The 19,868-nt window shown below is 36.9% G+C and overlaps 1 protein-coding gene across 2 annotated transcripts in view; it reads right to left on the minus strand.

The window, feature by feature from the left end:
- The window catches only part of Mib1 (MIB E3 ubiquitin protein ligase 1), a 101,439-nt gene that overhangs the window by 18,276 nt on the left and 63,295 nt on the right, over nt 1-19,868 (minus strand). For both annotated transcript variants that reach the window (XM_052201383.1, XM_052201382.1), the window contains exons 13-17: nt 8,334-8,466; nt 6,793-6,879; nt 5,518-5,679; nt 2,349-2,530; nt 497-689 (exon numbers count right to left, since the gene is read on the minus strand). In XM_052201383.1, the coding sequence (XP_052057343.1) occupies nt 497-689; nt 2,349-2,530; nt 5,518-5,679; nt 6,793-6,879; nt 8,334-8,466 (757 nt within the window). The remainder of the gene's footprint in view (nt 1-496; nt 690-2,348; nt 2,531-5,517; nt 5,680-6,792; nt 6,880-8,333; nt 8,467-19,868) is intronic.

A 19,868-nucleotide genomic window follows, 5' to 3' on the forward strand; every position in this document is an offset into this window, starting at 1 on the left:
CAATGAAACTGTTGATTCCCCTTTATCCACTTGGGGTCACTATTTCCTTATGGTCAAAAAACAGCTAGTAACCCTGCAAATCTATTGACTGGTTAGATGTGTCTATATTTTAAATTTTCCACTCATTTGAAAACTTCATAGTACAAAATACAAAGTAGAATTCACTGTACCTAAGTTGTAAAAGGTTCTGAAAGAAAAACAGGTGACTAATTTTTAAGTACTATGTTTTAGATAAAAAAAGGAAATGTAAACTAAAAAGACTGAAAGTTAAAAAAACATTTAAATCCTGGTAATAATATGACAAGGAACATTAGTAAGATTAGACTAGAAATCAATTCAGAAACTCTGAAGTAATCTCTTTAAATGTATAAATTATGTATTACGATATTTAACTTATTTCTAAGAACATAGTAAAACACCGATCACAGAGGGAAGCATTATGTATCACAGAACTCCACAATACAACACAACAGCACAATAGTTGCCAGTTTGTTACCTTTGTCCTGGACTGAACCTGTTCTTTACAAATGAGGCATTTCTTGACACGAGGGGAACACAAAGAACATGTTGCAATGTGTCCACACGGACCAAAAAGAGTATCTCTCTTCATGTCTGAGCACACCATACATTCCTCTAAAGTTTCAGAATCGTTGCTAATCATAGAAGGACTCCGGGAACCCACTTGGCCACTAATAAGACAGAATATTTCAAATCAAGCCCATCCAAACATTTTAAACAAATATGTTAATTTTTAACATCAAGAGTGTCATTAGCACACATAAAAAGATTATATTAAAATTCAAATGTCAACAATTCCCTTTCCACTAAGTACTAGTTTTAGGATTTTTCTTCAATGAAACTGTTGATTCCCCTTTATCCACTTGGGGTCACTATTTCCTTATGGTCAAAACCAGCTAGTAACCCTATGTAAAAGCTTTTCTCTATTTTTTTTAGACTTATTAAGTGCTTATTTTCACATCTCTATTGCTCAAAAGCATAGACCAAACAGGTACCTTTTCCTGTTTATAAATCTCTGCACCTTCACATTCTTCTAGTGCCAGTCAATCTTCAAATTAAATTAAGACTCAATGAAAAAGGGTAAACTAAGAACTAAAAAAAAAGCTAAAACCACTAGCAAAAGCTAATTTAATGAGCTGGGTGTAATGGTGCATGCTTTTAATCCCAGCATTCAAGAGGAAGAGGCAGGTGGGTTTAATGATAGTCAGAGCAACATAGTGAGTCTCTGTCTCAAAATAAACAAAAACTAATGTAAGTGAAATTTCATTTAGAACACATTCTATCTACAGACACAGCAGAAGCCAGAGGAATGAAACAAAAACCCCAAGTAGCACTATATTATTGTATTTTTTATTTCTTTTTACTTTTTCATTTCTTTTTTTTAAATTATTTATTTATTTTATGTATGTGAGTACACTGTCACTGTCTTCGGACATACCTTCAGAGGGCATCAGATTCCATTGCAGATGGTTGTAAGCCACCATGTGGTTGCTGGGAATTGAACTCAGGACCTCTGGAAGAGCAGTCAGTGTTCTTAACCACTGAGCCACCTCTCTAGCCCATATTATTATATTAATTAAAAGATACCACCAGGGGCTCACAACCATCTGTAATAGGATCTAATGCCCTCTTCTGCTGTGTCTGAAGACAGCAACAGTGTGCTCACATATATAAAACATTTAAATTTTAAAAAAAAAGGAGTGACATGTTCTTAAAAAAAAAAAACAAAAACAAAAAAAAAACCAGAGGTGAGAAAATACAAAAGTAAAGGGACAGGTACCAATATAGTCACTGATAAGAGATATAAAGTTCAAAAGAGATATGTACTTTTTATATGTCTACTCAGTTAAAAAATAATGTATACCAGAAATTTTAACTAAAATTACTGACATTTCACATACAAATGTGTGAAATGTTCACCTTTAGGGAAAATGCCCAATCAACTCTGCAGCTCCTTTGTTCATTCTTTTAACCCTTTATTGCTAGTAACTGTCTCCAAGGTCTTGGTGAAAAGTGCTATAAGTATTACAAATTTTCCATGATACTCACTCTGTCCATAGAGAGTAAACTACCTTTTGCAGGAGAATATTGTAATGTTAGTAAGAGCTTTTTTTTTTTTTTTTCTATTAAGGCTTTTCCTTACAAATTCCCAGAGCATGTAGGATTCCGAGAAGGTCAAACCAGTTTAAAGAAGTTTCTTAAGCTTACCCATACAGTAGAATGGCAACACTTGCAAAGATCAATATACCTGTAAGTCCCAGGGTCTCTCTTACAAAGCTGCACAGCATCTCAGGGACAGAATAGTACATTACATGACAAAAACTACAAACCTGACTTTTTCCTTATGACATTTTGCCAGAGCTTTGCAGAGACTTGGGTCAGGACAGAGATCCAGTGGTGACTGACCCTTCTTATTTCGAATGCTGAGATCGGCACCATTGGCTGCCAAGAAACATGCAATAGATGCTGCACTCTTCTTCTCAGCCCCCTGGGTACCAAGTCCCATTATTAACTGAAATCAAATGAAAAGAGTCGTGATTTTCCCTTACAGAAATTTGCCATATGTGTGTATCAGACATGCAAGTTTCAGTCCTAATACAGATTCATCTCTCCCCAGTCCCCATTTTCCTTGATTTTCCCACATTTGTGAACCAACTCTCCAGTGTACAAGTGAACCAAAAGTGGCTAAACTCAGTTGGATGCCTGCCTTCTACATGACTGATTGAGAAAGTCAGGTCAATTAAGGCTGAGGAACTGGTTAAGAAGAAATAGCACTTTTGTTCCTACTCAGTTTAGTTCTGGGGTCACTATCAACTAACTTCTCAATGCTTCTGAACCAAGGCAAAACTTAAAAGAATGAAAAGAACCTGGATGTGATTACATCATCTGAGCTATGGATCCAAACATCTAAAATTGTTAAAGTAAGTATGAAGACTCACCGAGGATCCAGAGAAGCTGGGTACTATTTTAAGAACTTTTATGATCTTATACAACAACCCATGGAGAGAAGTATGCTCCTCTCAACTTTAAAATAAGGGGGAAAAAAGGCACAAAGGAGTTAAAAATATATACTCAGAGTCTTATAAGACAACAACTCACAAACATTTGGGCCTCAGATTCATTTATGTTCTTTAAAATGATAATAAAATTCATTTGAAAGTGTAAAGGCTTAAAATAGCCAATCATTTAAAATAAATTTGGAGGACTTCCATGACCTGATTTCAATATAAACAAATGTTGAATCATAAGCTCTAAGACACTTGAGTGGGTATCCCATAGCTAAGAAAGAACATAGACGAAAAGAACAAGATGCTGTAGGAAGCCTCCAGATAAATAGCTTACTGATCTTAGATAGAGGCAGCAGGCACTCAAGCAGAAAAAGACGCTACTCAACAAATGGTATAGGGACAGTTGGTCATCGATCAGTAACAAATGAACTGCAACCTAAACATACTCTATATAAAACGTCACTTGAACTTAAATGCAATAGTAGTGGCTATTCCTGGTTGTCAACTTGACTATATCTGGAATGAACTATAATCTAGAATTGGAAGGCTCACCTATGATCCTAATTTGGAGGCTCAGAGATATAAGTTTTTGACCTGGATCTTGGCATGGAGATCTTGAAGCATAGTGGCTATGAATTCTGGAAGATTAAGACAAGGAGATCTCCGAGTTCAAGATCATCTGGGATTAAAGGCATGGAGGCACACACCTTTAATCTGGGCCACACCCTCTGCTGGAGAACTACAGCCTTTAAATTTGGCCACACCCTCTGCAGGAAACCTACAGCCTTTAATCTGGGCTACACCCTCTGCTGGAGATCTATATAAGGACAAAGGAAGAAGGAAGACTTACTCACTCTTCCTTGCCTGCTTGCCTCGCAGGACTGAGCAACTGCTAGATCCTTGGACTTCCATCCACAGCTGCTGCTGACCATTGTTGGGGAGTTGGACTATAGACTGTAAGTCATCGACAAATTCCCTAACTATATAGAGACTGCCCATGCGTTCAGTGACTACAGAACCCAGACTAATACACTTAGCTTCATAAGCTTCTAAAGCATCAAGTCTGAATGACCATCTTGCCAAACATTTCTTAGGACACATAAAGCATACATAATAGAAGGAAAAACTAAGTACATTTTTTTCAACATTAAGACATTCTGTTCTTCTAAGAACACTGTCAAAAATTGGGCATGGTGGCTTACACCATGATCCCAGCCATTCAAAGATCAAGGCAGAAGGAACAAGAGTTTGAGGATGAGGGGGTAGACTGAGGCCTCATCATAAAACACTACTGTCAAAAGGGAATTTTTGACAAATTTGAATGTATAGCACAACTCATTTCTTGCCATCCCAAGGCACTACTGACAAGGAGAACATCAACAGACTGATTTTAGACTTGTAGACTCATCTGAATTTAGAGAAGCATCTTGGGGGAAATACTAGATCAAATGGAGCCCCATCTCTTACAGCTTTCTAAAAATGAAAAGTTTTTTTAGAAGGCAAAAAGGACCAACTATCCATTCTGGACCTTCTTTCCTCACAAAGGCAGGAGGTGCAGACACACCACACCAGCCATTATATACACGACTGGTATACCTGCACTTCTGACTCTTCTCTACTTGGAGAAGACACAGTATATTTCCAGTGTCTGGAAACCATAGGATATGTAATTATACAGGAATGCTTTTGTTGTTTTGTTTGAGATAGGGTCTCACTCCAGCATAGGCAAGAAAGACTAGAACTCACTATATAGCACAATCTGGTCACAAATCCTGCCTTAGCCTAAGTGAGGGATTACAATCATGAGTTAGCATGTCTGTCTTTATATATATTTTAATTCTTGGAAAACATCATTCACTATTCTTAAGTAAGCTATTACTTCCATACAGAAACATTTCATACTAAGTTAGCTTGTTCCTATGCAGCAGCACTGTACCACCAGTCATTACCTTGCATGGTCACCCCTCAGAGAAGACACGGCAGTGACTGAATCAGTAGCAATACAAGCCACAGACAGCAAAAGTATGCATCACATCCTTGATATGACCTTGTTTTCGTATAAACAATTCTTGATAATTAGAAGAAAACAAAAGACATGGGAAGTAGGAGAGTGCTTGCCTAGTATGCATGAGGCCTAGGACTCAATTCCTAATACCTCAAAAATTAAAACTACAAGAAAACAAAGAATACTAAAATTCTAATGAAAAAGATTTGAGCAATACCTTACAATATACATGGGATTGATCAAATGGAAAGCAGGTCAAAATGAACAGGCAATTAGGGATTTCAAATTAAAACCATAATAGATACTCACTCTACCCCATTTGTACTACTGAAGTTTTAAAGAACCAAACAACTTTTGGTAAGATCCAGAACAAATGCACTTCATAGGGACTAAAGTTTGATAAACCCAAGTCCACCTCCGATAAAATGTTTTGCCCAATGCAAATCAGATGCAGAGTAAATATGAGAGGACATTATCTTTACTCACTGTGTTTTTTGAAGGTTCCCAGGCAGCATCTACCTTGCCCACATCTTGCATGTCTTGTAGCTGACGTAGTTGAGACAAAGTATGATGTCTCAAAGCTTCATGCAGAGGAGTATCTCCATCCTTATCCTGAATGTCTAGCTTGGCACCTGCACGGACCAAAAGCTGAGAGAAAGATGCCTCATTTGGATAGTGTCAATACCTATATGAAACTGCAGTATACTATCAGCAGTGATCATTCTGGACCTATTTGAAATTTTAAATAACAATAAATGTAAACACTGTTTGATAAAACCCAATCACTTGGCAAAATAAGTTACTTATTATTTTATCGAGTGACTTGCACAGTAAATTGTAAGTTCACTTTAGATTGTCTTTAAGGTGTTTCAGCAATCTTCCTAATCCTTTCTACGAATATCAAAGAGTTCTAAACAAAAGCATCTACAGAACCTAGTCTCTGCACAGTCTTACTTGTCTCGGAAAATCATACTTTTTTTTCTTGTTTTGTCTCTTTTTTGTTCTAAAAAGTTATATAAAATATAATCCTAAGACTTATTTTTTTCAAACTTGTGGTTAATTTCTGCTCTTAACTTATCTAGATTTGGAGCTATCCAGGAAACACACCTCTGGGTGGCCATGTCTTTGAGGAAGTTTCTAGAGGTTTATCAAAGGAAGATAGACCCACACTGAATGTGTGTGATGGTCTGACTTACCAGACTGAATAAAAGAGACAGGGATACACTGTAACCAACTGCCATGGCTTCCCCATCCTAACAGACTGCATCCTCTCACACTGAGACAAACCAACCCTTCCCATTCTTAAGTGGTTCTGCCAGCTATTTTGTCATAGCAAAGAGAAAAGCTACTAACAAAAGACCAGTTCCAGTTCTGCTGCTCTGAGGCACAGTACAGAATGAACTTTGCTGTCACATTTCCTGGTGACACTGTAGCAGAGAGTCACTGCTCCATAAAAATATTTAAAGCAATACTTTTTCCAGGTATTTTGTTTGAAATCACCAAATTAGTAAATTAAAAACATATAGTTCAATTATCCAATCTGCAGCAAAATTCCCAGACAAAGCTTTTATTTTACTATCAACTACATATATTAAGAAGGATGCAATTATTCAAATTATTACTTTAAATTTTCTCACTAACATTATGAGAAGTCTGAGAGCAATATGCTGAACTAGGTATTAACTCCTTATCCCACAGACACAAATGAAAGGCTCTAAACTTCAGCGCGGTTAAAAAGCTATTCAAGAATAAATACTTTACCCTAACAATCTGGGTATGCTGCCGTTCAACAGCAAGGTGTAGGGCCGTTTGCTGGTTCACGTTCTGGATATCCAGGTTTGCATTTCCCTAATAATGAACAGATTTGAAATGGTTACATCTGAACAACAGAGAAGAACATACAAACTGTCAGCTATTGACAAGGAATACAAAGCTCTGTCCACCATTGTTTCTTCCTTGGAAGCTACCCCGACACAGTTCTCATACAAATAATGAAAACTGATCAGACAGACAGCAAACCTACATAGAACAGTTAATGTAAACATGAGAGTTTCCTTTACAGTGACTACCTCAAACCAGCTCAGGGACAAAGTACAGTATGGAGCTGAACAGTATTCTCTTTTACTATCCCCCTAAGAGCAACTCTCATAAGCTGTAAGCACCTCTAAAAAGCAACTGTGTCTCCACATAGGATTCAGTAACTTTAATGACCTGAAGTTCACTTCCTTCTCTTGCACAACCAAGTTCTTCTTCACTCAGTGAAAAGAAGAGAGGAGGTGATCTGAGTATTATGAAGTTAGTAAAGGCAGAGCAGGAAGTCCTATGCATGCTGAGGAAAGGAACGTGAGGATGGACTCTGAAAGCAGCTGTTACTACAGAAAAAGGAAAGAGTCTACAGATAAAATAACTGATTTTACAATCAAGACACTCTGTCTTAAGCTCTGCCACTTATAAGCCATGTAAACTTCTCTAAGCATTTCACTATGTAGCTCTTTTCTTTAGTTCTAAAATAGTGTGACCTATTTCATAGGGCTTATGTAAAGATTAAGAAATACAACACAAAAAGTTGCTTAGCATAATGCCTGACATAACAAAGCAAAATTAAGAACAGAGTCAAAGCTTCAAAAGACACACCTTACACTGCTAGGTTAAACCCACCTAATCACAACTGTGAGGGCCACCTGTGCCCATGCATGGACTGCTGGCCAGAGCTGAAACTCCAGCAAGTTATGCCATACTCTGGAAGACAGACATTTCTGGGTTTGTTTTATCATGTTTAATTATGTTTCTTTGACTGGTCATGAGATACCTGATTCTCAGATCATCTGTTATACCTATTTAAATGTGCACAGTAGGGAGATTACAAGCAAGTATTAGAGGCTGGCAAGATGCAGCCACGCCTGATGTCCTGAGTTTGATCTCCAAGTGTCTCATGATGGAAGGACGAAATCATTTCTTGAAGACTGTTCTTTTGACCTCTCTATACATGTAGCATGGTGCAAACACAAATGAGAGGAAGTGGGTGGAGAGCCAATGTTAGCAGTGCGTACCTGCAGTCCCAACACTAAGGAAACTGAGGCAGGATACTGAGTTTTAGCTAAGACTGGGCCATATATGAAGACTGTTTATTTCGTGCAAACAAACAAAACAACCAATGTTTAGAAACAGAGCATATATGAGTTAATTTTCATCATCATGGGGGTTTTACTGCAACCTATATCTGCAGTTTAATATCCACTTTGTGAAATAAATTAAAGAATTAGAAAGTTCTATGTCTGTTAAAGCATAACTGCCTCTCCTACCTGATGCACCAACAGCTCAGCCACTTCCACATGATTATTCAGGGCAGCCAGGTGCAAGGCAGTATAACCATCGTCTTTCTTCTCATCCACAATCCATGGTCTTGGTAATTTTGAGAGTAAAACACGCATTGCACTGAAAGGCAAATTCACATTGTCTTTATATTTGCATAATATGATCTTTGTTTTCTTTTGAAAAATATACAAAAGAAACCGTGTAATCAAATGAAGATAGCCTTTAAAAAAAAACAAAAAAAGAAAATCATGTTTCTACACACAGGCAGAAATTACTATCATAATTCTCCAATGTTTTGCTTTGTGATATTTTGAGAGCCAAACAAACTATCAGCATTTGCAGAATGCAGCAAACACAGAACCTAAGTGCTACAGAGGAAAGCTGTGGTTGACAGGGAAACCTCCCAGGAGGAAGGACAGAAAGGAAACAGCGTGGCCTGAAGAAGCAAGCCTGAATGGTTCACCTTCAGCAGTTTCTACCTATAAAAGAAATAACAAAAAGCAGCAGGTAATAAGGGCAAGACAGTAGGAAAACAGTGATCAGACATACTCAGTAGCTTATTAGAAATAGCAGAATTAAAATTTGATTTATGTTTAGTGCTAAAATTCTGTTTGTGAGATGCATCGAATGATACCCATAATTCAATATTACATTTCTAAAATCATTAATATTTTCAAAAAGCAAAAAAAGTCAAAGACACCCTAAAGAACATAAAAAAAACTTAATAGTCCCAGAGACCCAGAGAACCAAATTAAGAAATAAATGTTTCTTGGCAACCTTTTCTCACAAAAATATTTTCTATGTAAAACCCATGCAAGTATGCTGATACTACACGGATACTAGGACATCAGAGGACTTAGTTGCAAATGTCTTTGATGGCAGAACTTTATGAATCCCATATAGGGCATTCTAAGAGTCTTAAAAATAGAATTTGAAGGAGCAAGTAGAATGGCTCAAGAAGTAAAAGTGCTTGCGGCTGAGCCTGAGTTTGATTCCAGGGACTCATGGTGGAAGGTGGAAGGCGAGAGCCCACTCCTATAAGTTGTGCTCTGACCTTAATAGGTACATCATGGAATATTGATGCGCATGTGTGAACACATGCTTACACACATAAGCTGGTCACACAGATACACACACACACACACACACACATGCACACACACAATAAAAATAGATAAATAAAGCTTTTAAAAATTAAGCTGGAGAGAATGGTTGTGGGCACTGACTGCTTCCTTCTAGAGTTCAATTTCCAGCAAACAAATGGTAGCTCACAACCATCAGTAATGGAATCCGATGCCTGCTTCTGTTGTGTCTGAAGACAGCCACATTAAAGCTTATCCCCGAAAGGTCCTCTTCAGCTGTGCCAGTTGCACTTTTGTTTTTGACAAAGCTAAGAAGCCTAAGGAGTATAAACTAGACACTCTGTACATTTTTCTCCTCATCAGTCTGGGGCTAGGGGCCCCTGGCAGAATAACTACATACACAGTGCCTTCCATCACTTTTCACCTTCTGTGCACATCACTTACCACTCTCAATGTTGACCACGGACACGTGCATGGAGGAGTGTGTGTCATGGCTCTCTGGTGTACACTTCTCCACTTTTTCTATTCTACCCTCTTGACAAGCACTATATAGCCCATACTCAAGGAATGCAAAACCATGTTTATCTATCTATACAGGCTAACAGGCACATTCTACACTGGAGCTACATAGGATTCACTTTTATATATGTACATAAATATATATAAACACACATACATATGTGTATATAAACATACACATACATGCATATATATGTACACACACACACACACATATATACACATGAGTAAATTTGTTAATGATTTATTTATTTTTATTTTATGTGACTGGTGTTTTGTCAGCATGTATGTCTGCATGAGGATTTTGGATCTGCTGGAACTAGAGTTACAGGCAGTTGTGAGTTGCCACTTGGGTGCTAGGAACCCAGACCCTCTAGAACAACCAGTGCTCTAAACAGTGGAGCCATCTTTCTAACCCCCCACTCCAGAGATAGTAATTAGAGACTTAACAACCCCTTTCAAACAGTAAACAAAACAATACACGACCTTGAGAAGAGATACCATCTTTAGGCCCAGCCTGCAAGGTAAGCCTGAAGAAAATAAAGGGGAAAAAATTGTCCCTTCACCTCAGTACACCAATAATAGATCAGAGCAGTCAGCCCTCTTCTTTCTACAGAATGGGCAATTTTAGGAACACACCATAGAGCCTGGAAGGTTAGCTACAGGATCTTCTCTGCAGCACTTCTAGCTAGTCACTAGGAGAGCCTACTGCTATAATGCAAGCATGAGGGCTATGAAATTACTTGAAAGATATTATTACTAACTCAATAAGTAAGTCAATTTCTTTTACTAAGCCAACAGACTTAATTGCAGTTTCTAAGATTTGGTGCTATTTTTCCCAATAGAGACACACTCTTCCATTTATCAACTAGTTCTTCTCCAATAGGTTAAGGACATGGATGTTTTAGGGATAAGATCTTACTACCAGTTAAGCAGGCATTTGTAAATAGTGCCAAAAAAGCATTAAGTTCCAGAACAACTAATAGTGGTGCCAAGCCTAATCCCTGGCACATGGCAGTGCTCAGACATTTGCTGAATGACGAACAAGTGAGTTCCAAGAAGCAGAGGGGACATGCAGCTGTCTACACTGGTATGTGGTGCTCAAATGGTACCAGGCCAATCTCTAGGGCCTGCCATGCTATTTCATTAGAATTAGAATTAGAATTCCATGTTCCATCTTTCTACAGCAAGAGGGAACATTTTCTCAAATCCAGCAGGTAAACTACAGAAGTCTTGCATATTAGTATCACTTAATTATAGAAAGATGTTAGATCTTTAACTAAATTAACATTTAGATGTTAACTAAATGTTTGCTTAGTTAAGAATCCCATAATAGTAGGTAAAGCAGATTAGTACAGAGTCCATGAAGAAATTTAGGAAAGTTAACACAAACAAAAGTTTTTGGAGCCATATCATAGATTATTATACAGTTATATACAAAAGGAAAGTCTTTGCACATGGAAATCAGAGCTCAAAGTTTTGCTAAGTGGAAAGAATGAAGAAACACAGGGCACCAAGTCTGAGCATCCAGGCAGGGTATTAGTAATACCACATCTTTGGTGGATTGCTGAGCACAGGAGCAGGAATTCTCTAACTCATTTCAATGTCACAACCCAGCACAGGAACATGGCACAGTATTCATTGCTACTGAACAGCAGGGGTGAGTAATTTAGGACCTGAAAATTCTTTTACAATCTGACATGTATCATCTCTTAATATGCATAAATTTTGAACATCTGGATAAGGTAGTTTTCTAAAATTCACCAGTATCCACAAACGCATTCCTTTAAAATCCTCACCCCAAGCAAGTTAATCATGAGGACGAAGACTGTCAAGGACCACCCCCCTGCCTGTGTGAGGGGATGTAGTTCTACTTGACTCTTAGCTCAATGGCTACTTAGAAGAATATGTCTGAATTAAGAACAAGATACATTTGGATTCTCCTTCCCGGTTATTCAGGCTTTTGAGATTTAAATTTTATCTTTATGAATTTGCTGGGTTTGATGTTTTAACACTACTCATTTTTGGTTACAAGTAATGTCTATATTTAAGTTAAACCTGAATACACTATTAAAATTGAGAACTATTAAGTATTTCTTGTTTCTAAGACACATAGTATAGAGCAAAGTTATGCAAAAATCCATGACCATTTTAGTCTATGAATAGTTATACCTAAATGGTACTTAGAACACTGAAATCATGGCTTAAGGGAGAAGAAAGAGACCACTTTAGACTTAGGTTTAAGAGCTTAATACACACTAAAAGGCATCTTTGCACTTGTACATGTACATACAGTTCAAAGTACATCATTACCCATAGGCATTCCTACCATATTCTCACTAAGCCCTATGGCAAAGTAACCTAAGTAGACACTGAACTAAGATTCTAAATAACCTTCCAAAGAATCCTTTATGCAAGTTTCTTACTGATCTTATCTCACGGTCACTATATAAATTCTACACACCATTTCTATTTTCCATTCAAGTACTATTTATTATTTTTTAAATAATTAAAAAGAAATAGAAATAATTAGCCCTAAATATAACTGTACAAAATCCTGACAAGCCAACAGCTGTGTAATACATTACTATACAAAACATTTTAACCATCAAAAAAGTCAGATTATGAAATATTTTGGTAGCAGAGGGATTTTTGTATCCTGCAGATCTGCCTTTAGACTGTCTTGCTACCAACCAGGCAAATTTGCTGTGCCCCCCCCAACCCCACCCTTTTCCTCTGCAGTGCTTCTAAGTATAGTGACAGCCTCGTGAGGTTTTCCTAGTCTCAGCACAAGCTCGGGGAGAATCTGGGAAATGTAAGTGGAAACATGAGACACCGCTTTATTTGGCAGTACTAAAAAAACAGCAGGACAAATGGCAAAGCAGTGTTGGGAGCACAGGAAGAACAATCAATAGGCAGAAAGCAAGATAGAAGCCTCCTCAGCTTTTAGATCGACAATCGACAGCTGAGAGACTATTTTTTGCTATGGCTGACTAAATATGGTCAGGGAAGAGAGAGGCACAGAGAGTCTGTTTGCCTGGGAGTGCATGTTTCAAATGCTTAGCTGCCTATAAAGCTCTAACAGTCTAGGCTGTGGCCACTGAGTCGGGAAGAATATAAGTTGGCCTCTGTGATGACTATGTGGAAGTCCTGACTTCGCTTGCAGACCTCTGGATATAACAAGGTAGCTTCATTACAGATCTACCACTAACCCTGGAAATTCAAACTCCTGTTCATCCAAAAGAATCCCAAAGCAAGAAAGATGCAGAATATTTCCATCAGAAGAACCCAGTATATTCTGGTGGGCACAGGAAACAGGGTGAATGTTTACAGCTCCTTGGGGGAGTGTGAGGTGTGTTTAGAGTTTTGCTTGAAGTTTTTTTTTTCAATTTTAGATTACAAAATTAACATCCTCTGCAACTTTTCCCCTCTTGTGAATCATTTCATCTAACAAAAACCCTAGATACAGTCTCTTTGTCACTGCAGCAACCTGCCCATTACTTAACTTTCTCTACATATCTATATAATTGATATGTTACAGTCCAAATCATATGACCAGTGCTGATTCAATTTGAGAGAGAGAGAGAGAGAGAAAGAGTGTGTGTGTGTTTGCACGCCTACATGCACATCTGTGTATTTGTGTCTGTGTATGTCTATAAGGAAGAGCAAGGGAGAAAGGTAAATTATGTATTTTTTTTTGTATATTTAACTTGTTTTTCAAATTTATCTTAAAAGGTAAGGTTTTGTGTTCACTTATACACCTGCTTACTTCACCCAGCTCATAAAAAAAGTGCTGGATCAGCAGCAGTATGAAAGAACAGTCATGATATGACTGCGATGTGACTCTAGTCACTGCATCTCTTCCCTGTAAAGTGCTGCAGGACACTAAGCTCACAGGTAACCAAGCATGAGAACCGACTTGTAAGGATGCTTCTGACTTTCTGCATGCTTATCTAATATTGACTGATATATATTCTCATTGTTAAATTAATTTCTATCTGGGCATAGGCTAATTTCAAAGCTCAAATTGATAATTTAATTTTAAAAGTGCCATTGTTCAAATAACATGCCAGATAACTTCAAAAATGTACAAACTACCACTGACATATCCCTAAAGACATATTCTATATTATTTTAGACTAAACAATTGTTTCAATTGTGTCTCTCTTCTCTAGTAAATCTGCATCCTGGCCTCCAAAGCACAACTGCTTCTAAAAGCTATTTCAAGATTTAGGTTATAAAATGTCTCCCCTTGTTTACTACACAGGCCACAGACATCTGCATGACAGTGCATGGTCATTCTTAGCTGCACTGCTGACTGAGGCCCCTGCTGGCAGCTCACAGATTTTTGTGGGCTGCAGAAATCCTATTCCCCCACTTCCCTCCTAGCACTCCCTTTTCTATTCTTTACCAAATCTCAAAGCTTCTCAATGTCTCCTTTTGAATTAACCTTCAAAATGTCTTAGAGACTATAGGCCACTCACTAATTTTTTTTTCCTTGTGCTAAATACTTAAGGTAAAACCCAGAGATTCATAGACTAAAGTGCTTCTGCTCCTTTATGGGGGCTTTGGAAAAGTTATTTTAGTACTTTTCCATTATATTAAAAACCATTTTTAAAAAGTAATATCATATAAACCAAGGACATAACTATTTGAATTTGCATTCAATGCAAACAGAAACACAACAAAAACTTGCTAAGTGATAGTGAGTTTTTAATCTGTTAAATTAAATTTCCATTTAAGAACATTAATTCACTCACACAATGAAATGACCCAATTTCAAAGCCTATGCTAACTATAACATTTCTTCCAATAAGTTTTAAGTATCTGGTTTATAAAAATAATTTAAACTAAGCTAAACTGATTTTCATCTGTCTATAAAGGATCTAGAAGCAAATTATAAAGAAGATAAGAGATGTATGAGTGTTTCAAGAGCAGCAAGTGTGCTAACATTTCTGAATACACTTAGGACTCTGCTGACTGCATCTCTTGGAAAAGAAAGAAGCAGGGCAAAGCATGGCAGTGCTTAAAAGAACAAAGAGCAGAAGCGGCATTAATGGGATCAGGTAAATCTGTTGTAAAATTCAGTCTTTGATAAGCTAATCTCTGCACATGATCTATTACTGTTCCAGGAAAGTAATCAGAAAGTTCTACTAACAAATGGGAGAAATGGGCTGCTTCGTGTGTTTACAACTATCGGCGTAGTAGTGCCTACTCAGAGCACATACTTCTTTATGTACCCATATGAACATACGATGCTATGGAATGTAAAGAAGTATGTATTTTGGGTAGGTAATGTCCGCCAAGAGGAAGCTAAGCTGAAGCTAAAGGAAACTCTTTCCAGGAGGATGACCTTCATACTTTGAATTAATCTACTGTCAAGAAAATAGCCACTGACAATACTAATAGCCCCTTTCCAAAAGAACCTGCCATTTATGAGTGCAAACTAATATCCCTTATATTATATTTAAGGGAAAAGTTCCATGGAAGTGGATTTTAACTTTTACATTAAGACATACTACACTCTACATTGAATACTCACAAGATTAAAATTTGACTACTACAGAGGAAGTAGTATTGCTAGCACAAAACAGTGAGACACAGATCAACAATTACCTGTCTTCACAATTGGATATTTATTTTAGTGTATCACATCAGGACCAACAAATCTAATAAGAAAAATAAAGCAACAAAAAGCTGATTTTACTCATATTTTAACATCAGAGAGATTGACTTTCTAAGCCAAAATTTTTGGTTTTATTATTTTCTTTTCTGACAGCTATTGAAACTATAATTTTTAAAGACTATCTTTTAAGTAAAATTACACAGCACACATGAAATCACTGGCCCTTGTCCTTCTCCGTTTGTCAGTTCTTAACCCAATCTGTACTTTAAGTGTAGTTGGTACTTATAGCATGAGAGAGAATTATAAAGACAGCAAAACCCTAGGCCACAACTAAAGCGTAAACAGGATATATAGATAACAAACTGTCAAAAATACAAGTCTGTGTGATCCTTGATTATATCAAATGGTATTGTTCTTCTCATAATGAATTATAAACAATTACATTAGTTATTCCACAGGTCTGGAAGGTTTTAATAATTCATTAAGAAACATTTTCACAACTAAGAGGTTGTTACAATCCTTAGAGAACACTAGCTATTCATTTATAAAGTAAAACTGAAAACTGATTCTGTTGCTTCCAAGTTCAGCTTATGTCTAGGAGTGTTTTGAATCACTCTGAAATGTCACATCCAGCACTTTGATCAGCTGTCCTTTTGAAGTGAGTACATGTTAAACTCTGGGCATCTGCTGACACTGCTCTAACTCAAACACGTCAGCTGTCTCCCTGACAGGATAACAGATGCTACACTATCAGGCGCTGTACTATTTTTTCCCATGGCCTCTCCCTGTCCTGATATGGCCCACACACAAAACCCAAAAGCACACTTGAGCACTGCACTTGCTCAATGGCTGCCATGGAGCTACTAAAAATAGAACCGGGTAAGTGCTATCTTCAGCACTTAAGTTCAGGCAACAGAACACCTGCTTCACTATTTGGAAAAAATGATGGAAAGAATTAAAATTCTTTTTAACATTAATTTCAACAGAAGCACAACAATTAGAAGAGAATATTAAACTATTTGCATATTATCTGAGATTGTGCTGTCCTTCTACCATATTAGTTTAAAAAAATAAAATTATATGGTATTTTCCTCAGCATTCTTATTTTACAGACAAACTATAATTTATCAAAATTATGTGTCATAAGATATCTTCTTCAGGCAGGAAAACTATAACAGAATCATATTAACAAGTGCTTAAGTCCTGGTATCACATGGTAGGTTTAATATTCAAAATTCAGGGATTATAGCCAACTACCATATATCAATGCATCAATAATCTTATAATAAGAACTAAACAATCTAAATTCAAAACAGCATAGAATTTAGTTAAGGAAATAGATTTTTAAAAAGGTTATTTTCTGAACTTAGGGTTAGTATGCCAATATAAGTAAAAGCAAAGAATGACACTGAAGGTATGTATGATGCAATAATAAATTAAAGGACAGAGTTATTTTCTTAAGGCTATTCATATCCTTACCCTCCCTATCAGAACTTGTTAAGTCCTCTACTATCACACTAAAATAGAAGCAGTACAAAAATATGTAGCTAACACGACACTTTTGCAATTTCTAGTTTAATTACTTAAAAACCTGGCTTGCAGGCATAGTGACAAACAGCTTTAATCACAGCGCTTGGGAGACAGAGGCAGGCAGATCTCTGTTTGAGAGTAGCCTGATCTACATAGTGAGTTCCAGGCCAGCCAGGGCTACATAGAAACCTGAATGAACAAACCAACTGGGTGATAATTTAGAAGCACTACTATGAAACGCATTATGACTTACTTGTTCTTTTAAATGTGGGTTTTGAAAGGCTATTGTGTGCATTTAGGAATTAAGCAAAGATGCACATTGATGTGAGCTGCAAGAACAGCAGTAGTAGGACATGTGCCTAAACATGGGAATTTCCTATTTAACCACTGGTACACTAGTATGGGACCTGCTAATACCTGTCATGTTTCTACAAAAGAGCATTTAACCTGTTTGGATCCTAAACCAGCAGCGGCAATGCTTTGCTAAAGCTGGTAAAATGGAACCAAATCGCCTCTTCAATGGATTTGGTCCCCTTCAACCAGCTGTAGCTATGCATTGATTACCACAGGACAGCCAGTGTTTTGTGAATGTGAATTACATCTCAACTAATTTCAACCTACTGAATTCATACAGACTATAATTAAAAGCAACTATAACTAGTAACTGTTAGTTTTATTTGGAAGAACCAAACTGGTTAATGAGGTTTCTTTAAAGATTTATGAAAATGTGTGATAAGAGGAATTTCAAATAAAGTTATTTATTTGTGGTCGTGGTATTAAATTTTCATTTTAATTAATAAAATTTTAAAACTTTTATAAAAGCACTTTAAATTTTAAAAGTCACATTATTAAATCTCTTTTTCTTAAAGTGATAAATAAAATGCCTACTGTACCTCTAATGAAAATGACAAAAATATCTGAGAAACTCATTGAAAACTCACCTAAAAACATGATGGGAATATCACACTATTTCACACTGGCACACATAATTTAAAAGTTGTTTTTTTTTTTTTAATCTTAAAAGTAAGGTGTATTTGTATGTGTCTGTATGTGGGATTGTGTACATGAGTGCAGCTGCCCATGGAGGGCAAAAGCATCAGATCCCTCTGGAGTTACAGATAAATATAAGCCACCTGCCATGGGTACCAGAAACTGAACATCCTCTTAAAAAAAAAAAAAATAGCAGGATGTGCTTGTAACTACTGAGCCACCCTCCAGTACATGGCATGCATGTTTTAAGTTACAGAACAGAAAACTGTAATAATATTTAGTACTCCAGAAATGCAATAATGATCTTCAATGGGACTAAGGCTCCAATTTTGCCACTATTTAACTGAGTTTTAGCAGAATGTTGTCCAGGGACAGACTTTAACAACAACATCTAATTCTTCTGACCCTGAACCTGAAGCAAAAGTTTTGTAATGTTTAACACAGAAAGAAAATGCTAAAACGTTACTACTTACTACCTATGAAGACCCTTAACTCTCACTCTTCTTTGCTTGCCAGCTGACAACCCTCACTAACAAACATGCCATTGCTTCTGTCTTTGTCCTTCAGAGAAACTTTCCTCACAAGTCTCTAAGTGGAAACGAACTGAAGGAGACAATATCCACCCGATTTTCTCAGTAACTACAAGAGAGCTGCAGGCGGCTTACATTGCTTACTAAGCACACATTTCAGCAATGGTGAAGGCCTACAGGCAGGTGCCTGGGTGACCTGGGCTTCATGTTCATTCAAATAAACCTGGCTTTCACTTTTTATCAATCTTGATTTACAACAGAAGTTTTACCCAATGGAGATATAATAACAGGACTAAGCTCTAAGGGGAAAGATCTCTATAAGCATCAAATACCTGGCTGGAGATGCTCAAGAGAATCTCACATATACAATGTCTGGGCTCACTCTCCAGGGCCCCATACATAAACAAAACCACCAAGTAAGTATCAGAAAATAGGACCAGTGTTATTCTGAGTTACAATTCCTAACCCTACAGATCAGCGTTTAAATTTACAATCTGTTTTGATCTGCACCTTCAAGTCCAGATCTCAAAGCATACCTTCCATAAACATAAGGCACCTTAGACATCTTTTCAAGTACAGAATTTTAAGTTTTTCTTCAGAAAAGCATATCCGGTAACTATCAGTTATACAAAGTTGCTGATGCACTGCTGAAAAATTACTGTTATTAACTAAAATCAAAGCCAGGAAGAATACTCAGTTTCCATATACATACATAGAAACATACATTCACATACATACATGCATGAATACATACTTACACGTGCATATGCAAATTCTGGAAACTTCTCACATTTTCGATCATAACAAGTGGAAATGATTACAAGCACTTGTCCTGAGATGAGCTTATACAATGTTGAAAAAAATTAATGGGGGAAAGAGTGCAAATGTTCCTTCCAAAAAGAAAAAAAAAACACTCTCAAAAACACCAGAGAATTATACTAACTAAAGAACTATTACTAGTTACAACTAAGGTGGAACAGAAGTCCAGAATACAATCATATTAAGTAATGTCAGACTGTGTGAAAACAAGATCACAAAAAGCAGGCTGAAACATTATGGATGACAGACACATTAACAAGCAAGACTAGAAAATGCTCAAAGAAAGGGAAAATGTTAGCACGTTATATTTGATATTGTGTCTTAAAAGAGGGAAAATTTTAGCATTTGGAAATAATAATGTGTCATATCCGTAAAAATATTCAAAGAATTAGAAATATACGCACACACATATTAAAGAGTTCCAAA

The sequence above is a fragment of the Apodemus sylvaticus genome, chromosome 13, assembly GCF_947179515.1.
Source record: "Apodemus sylvaticus chromosome 13, mApoSyl1.1, whole genome shotgun sequence".
NCBI classification, from domain to species: domain Eukaryota; kingdom Metazoa; phylum Chordata; class Mammalia; order Rodentia; family Muridae; genus Apodemus; species Apodemus sylvaticus.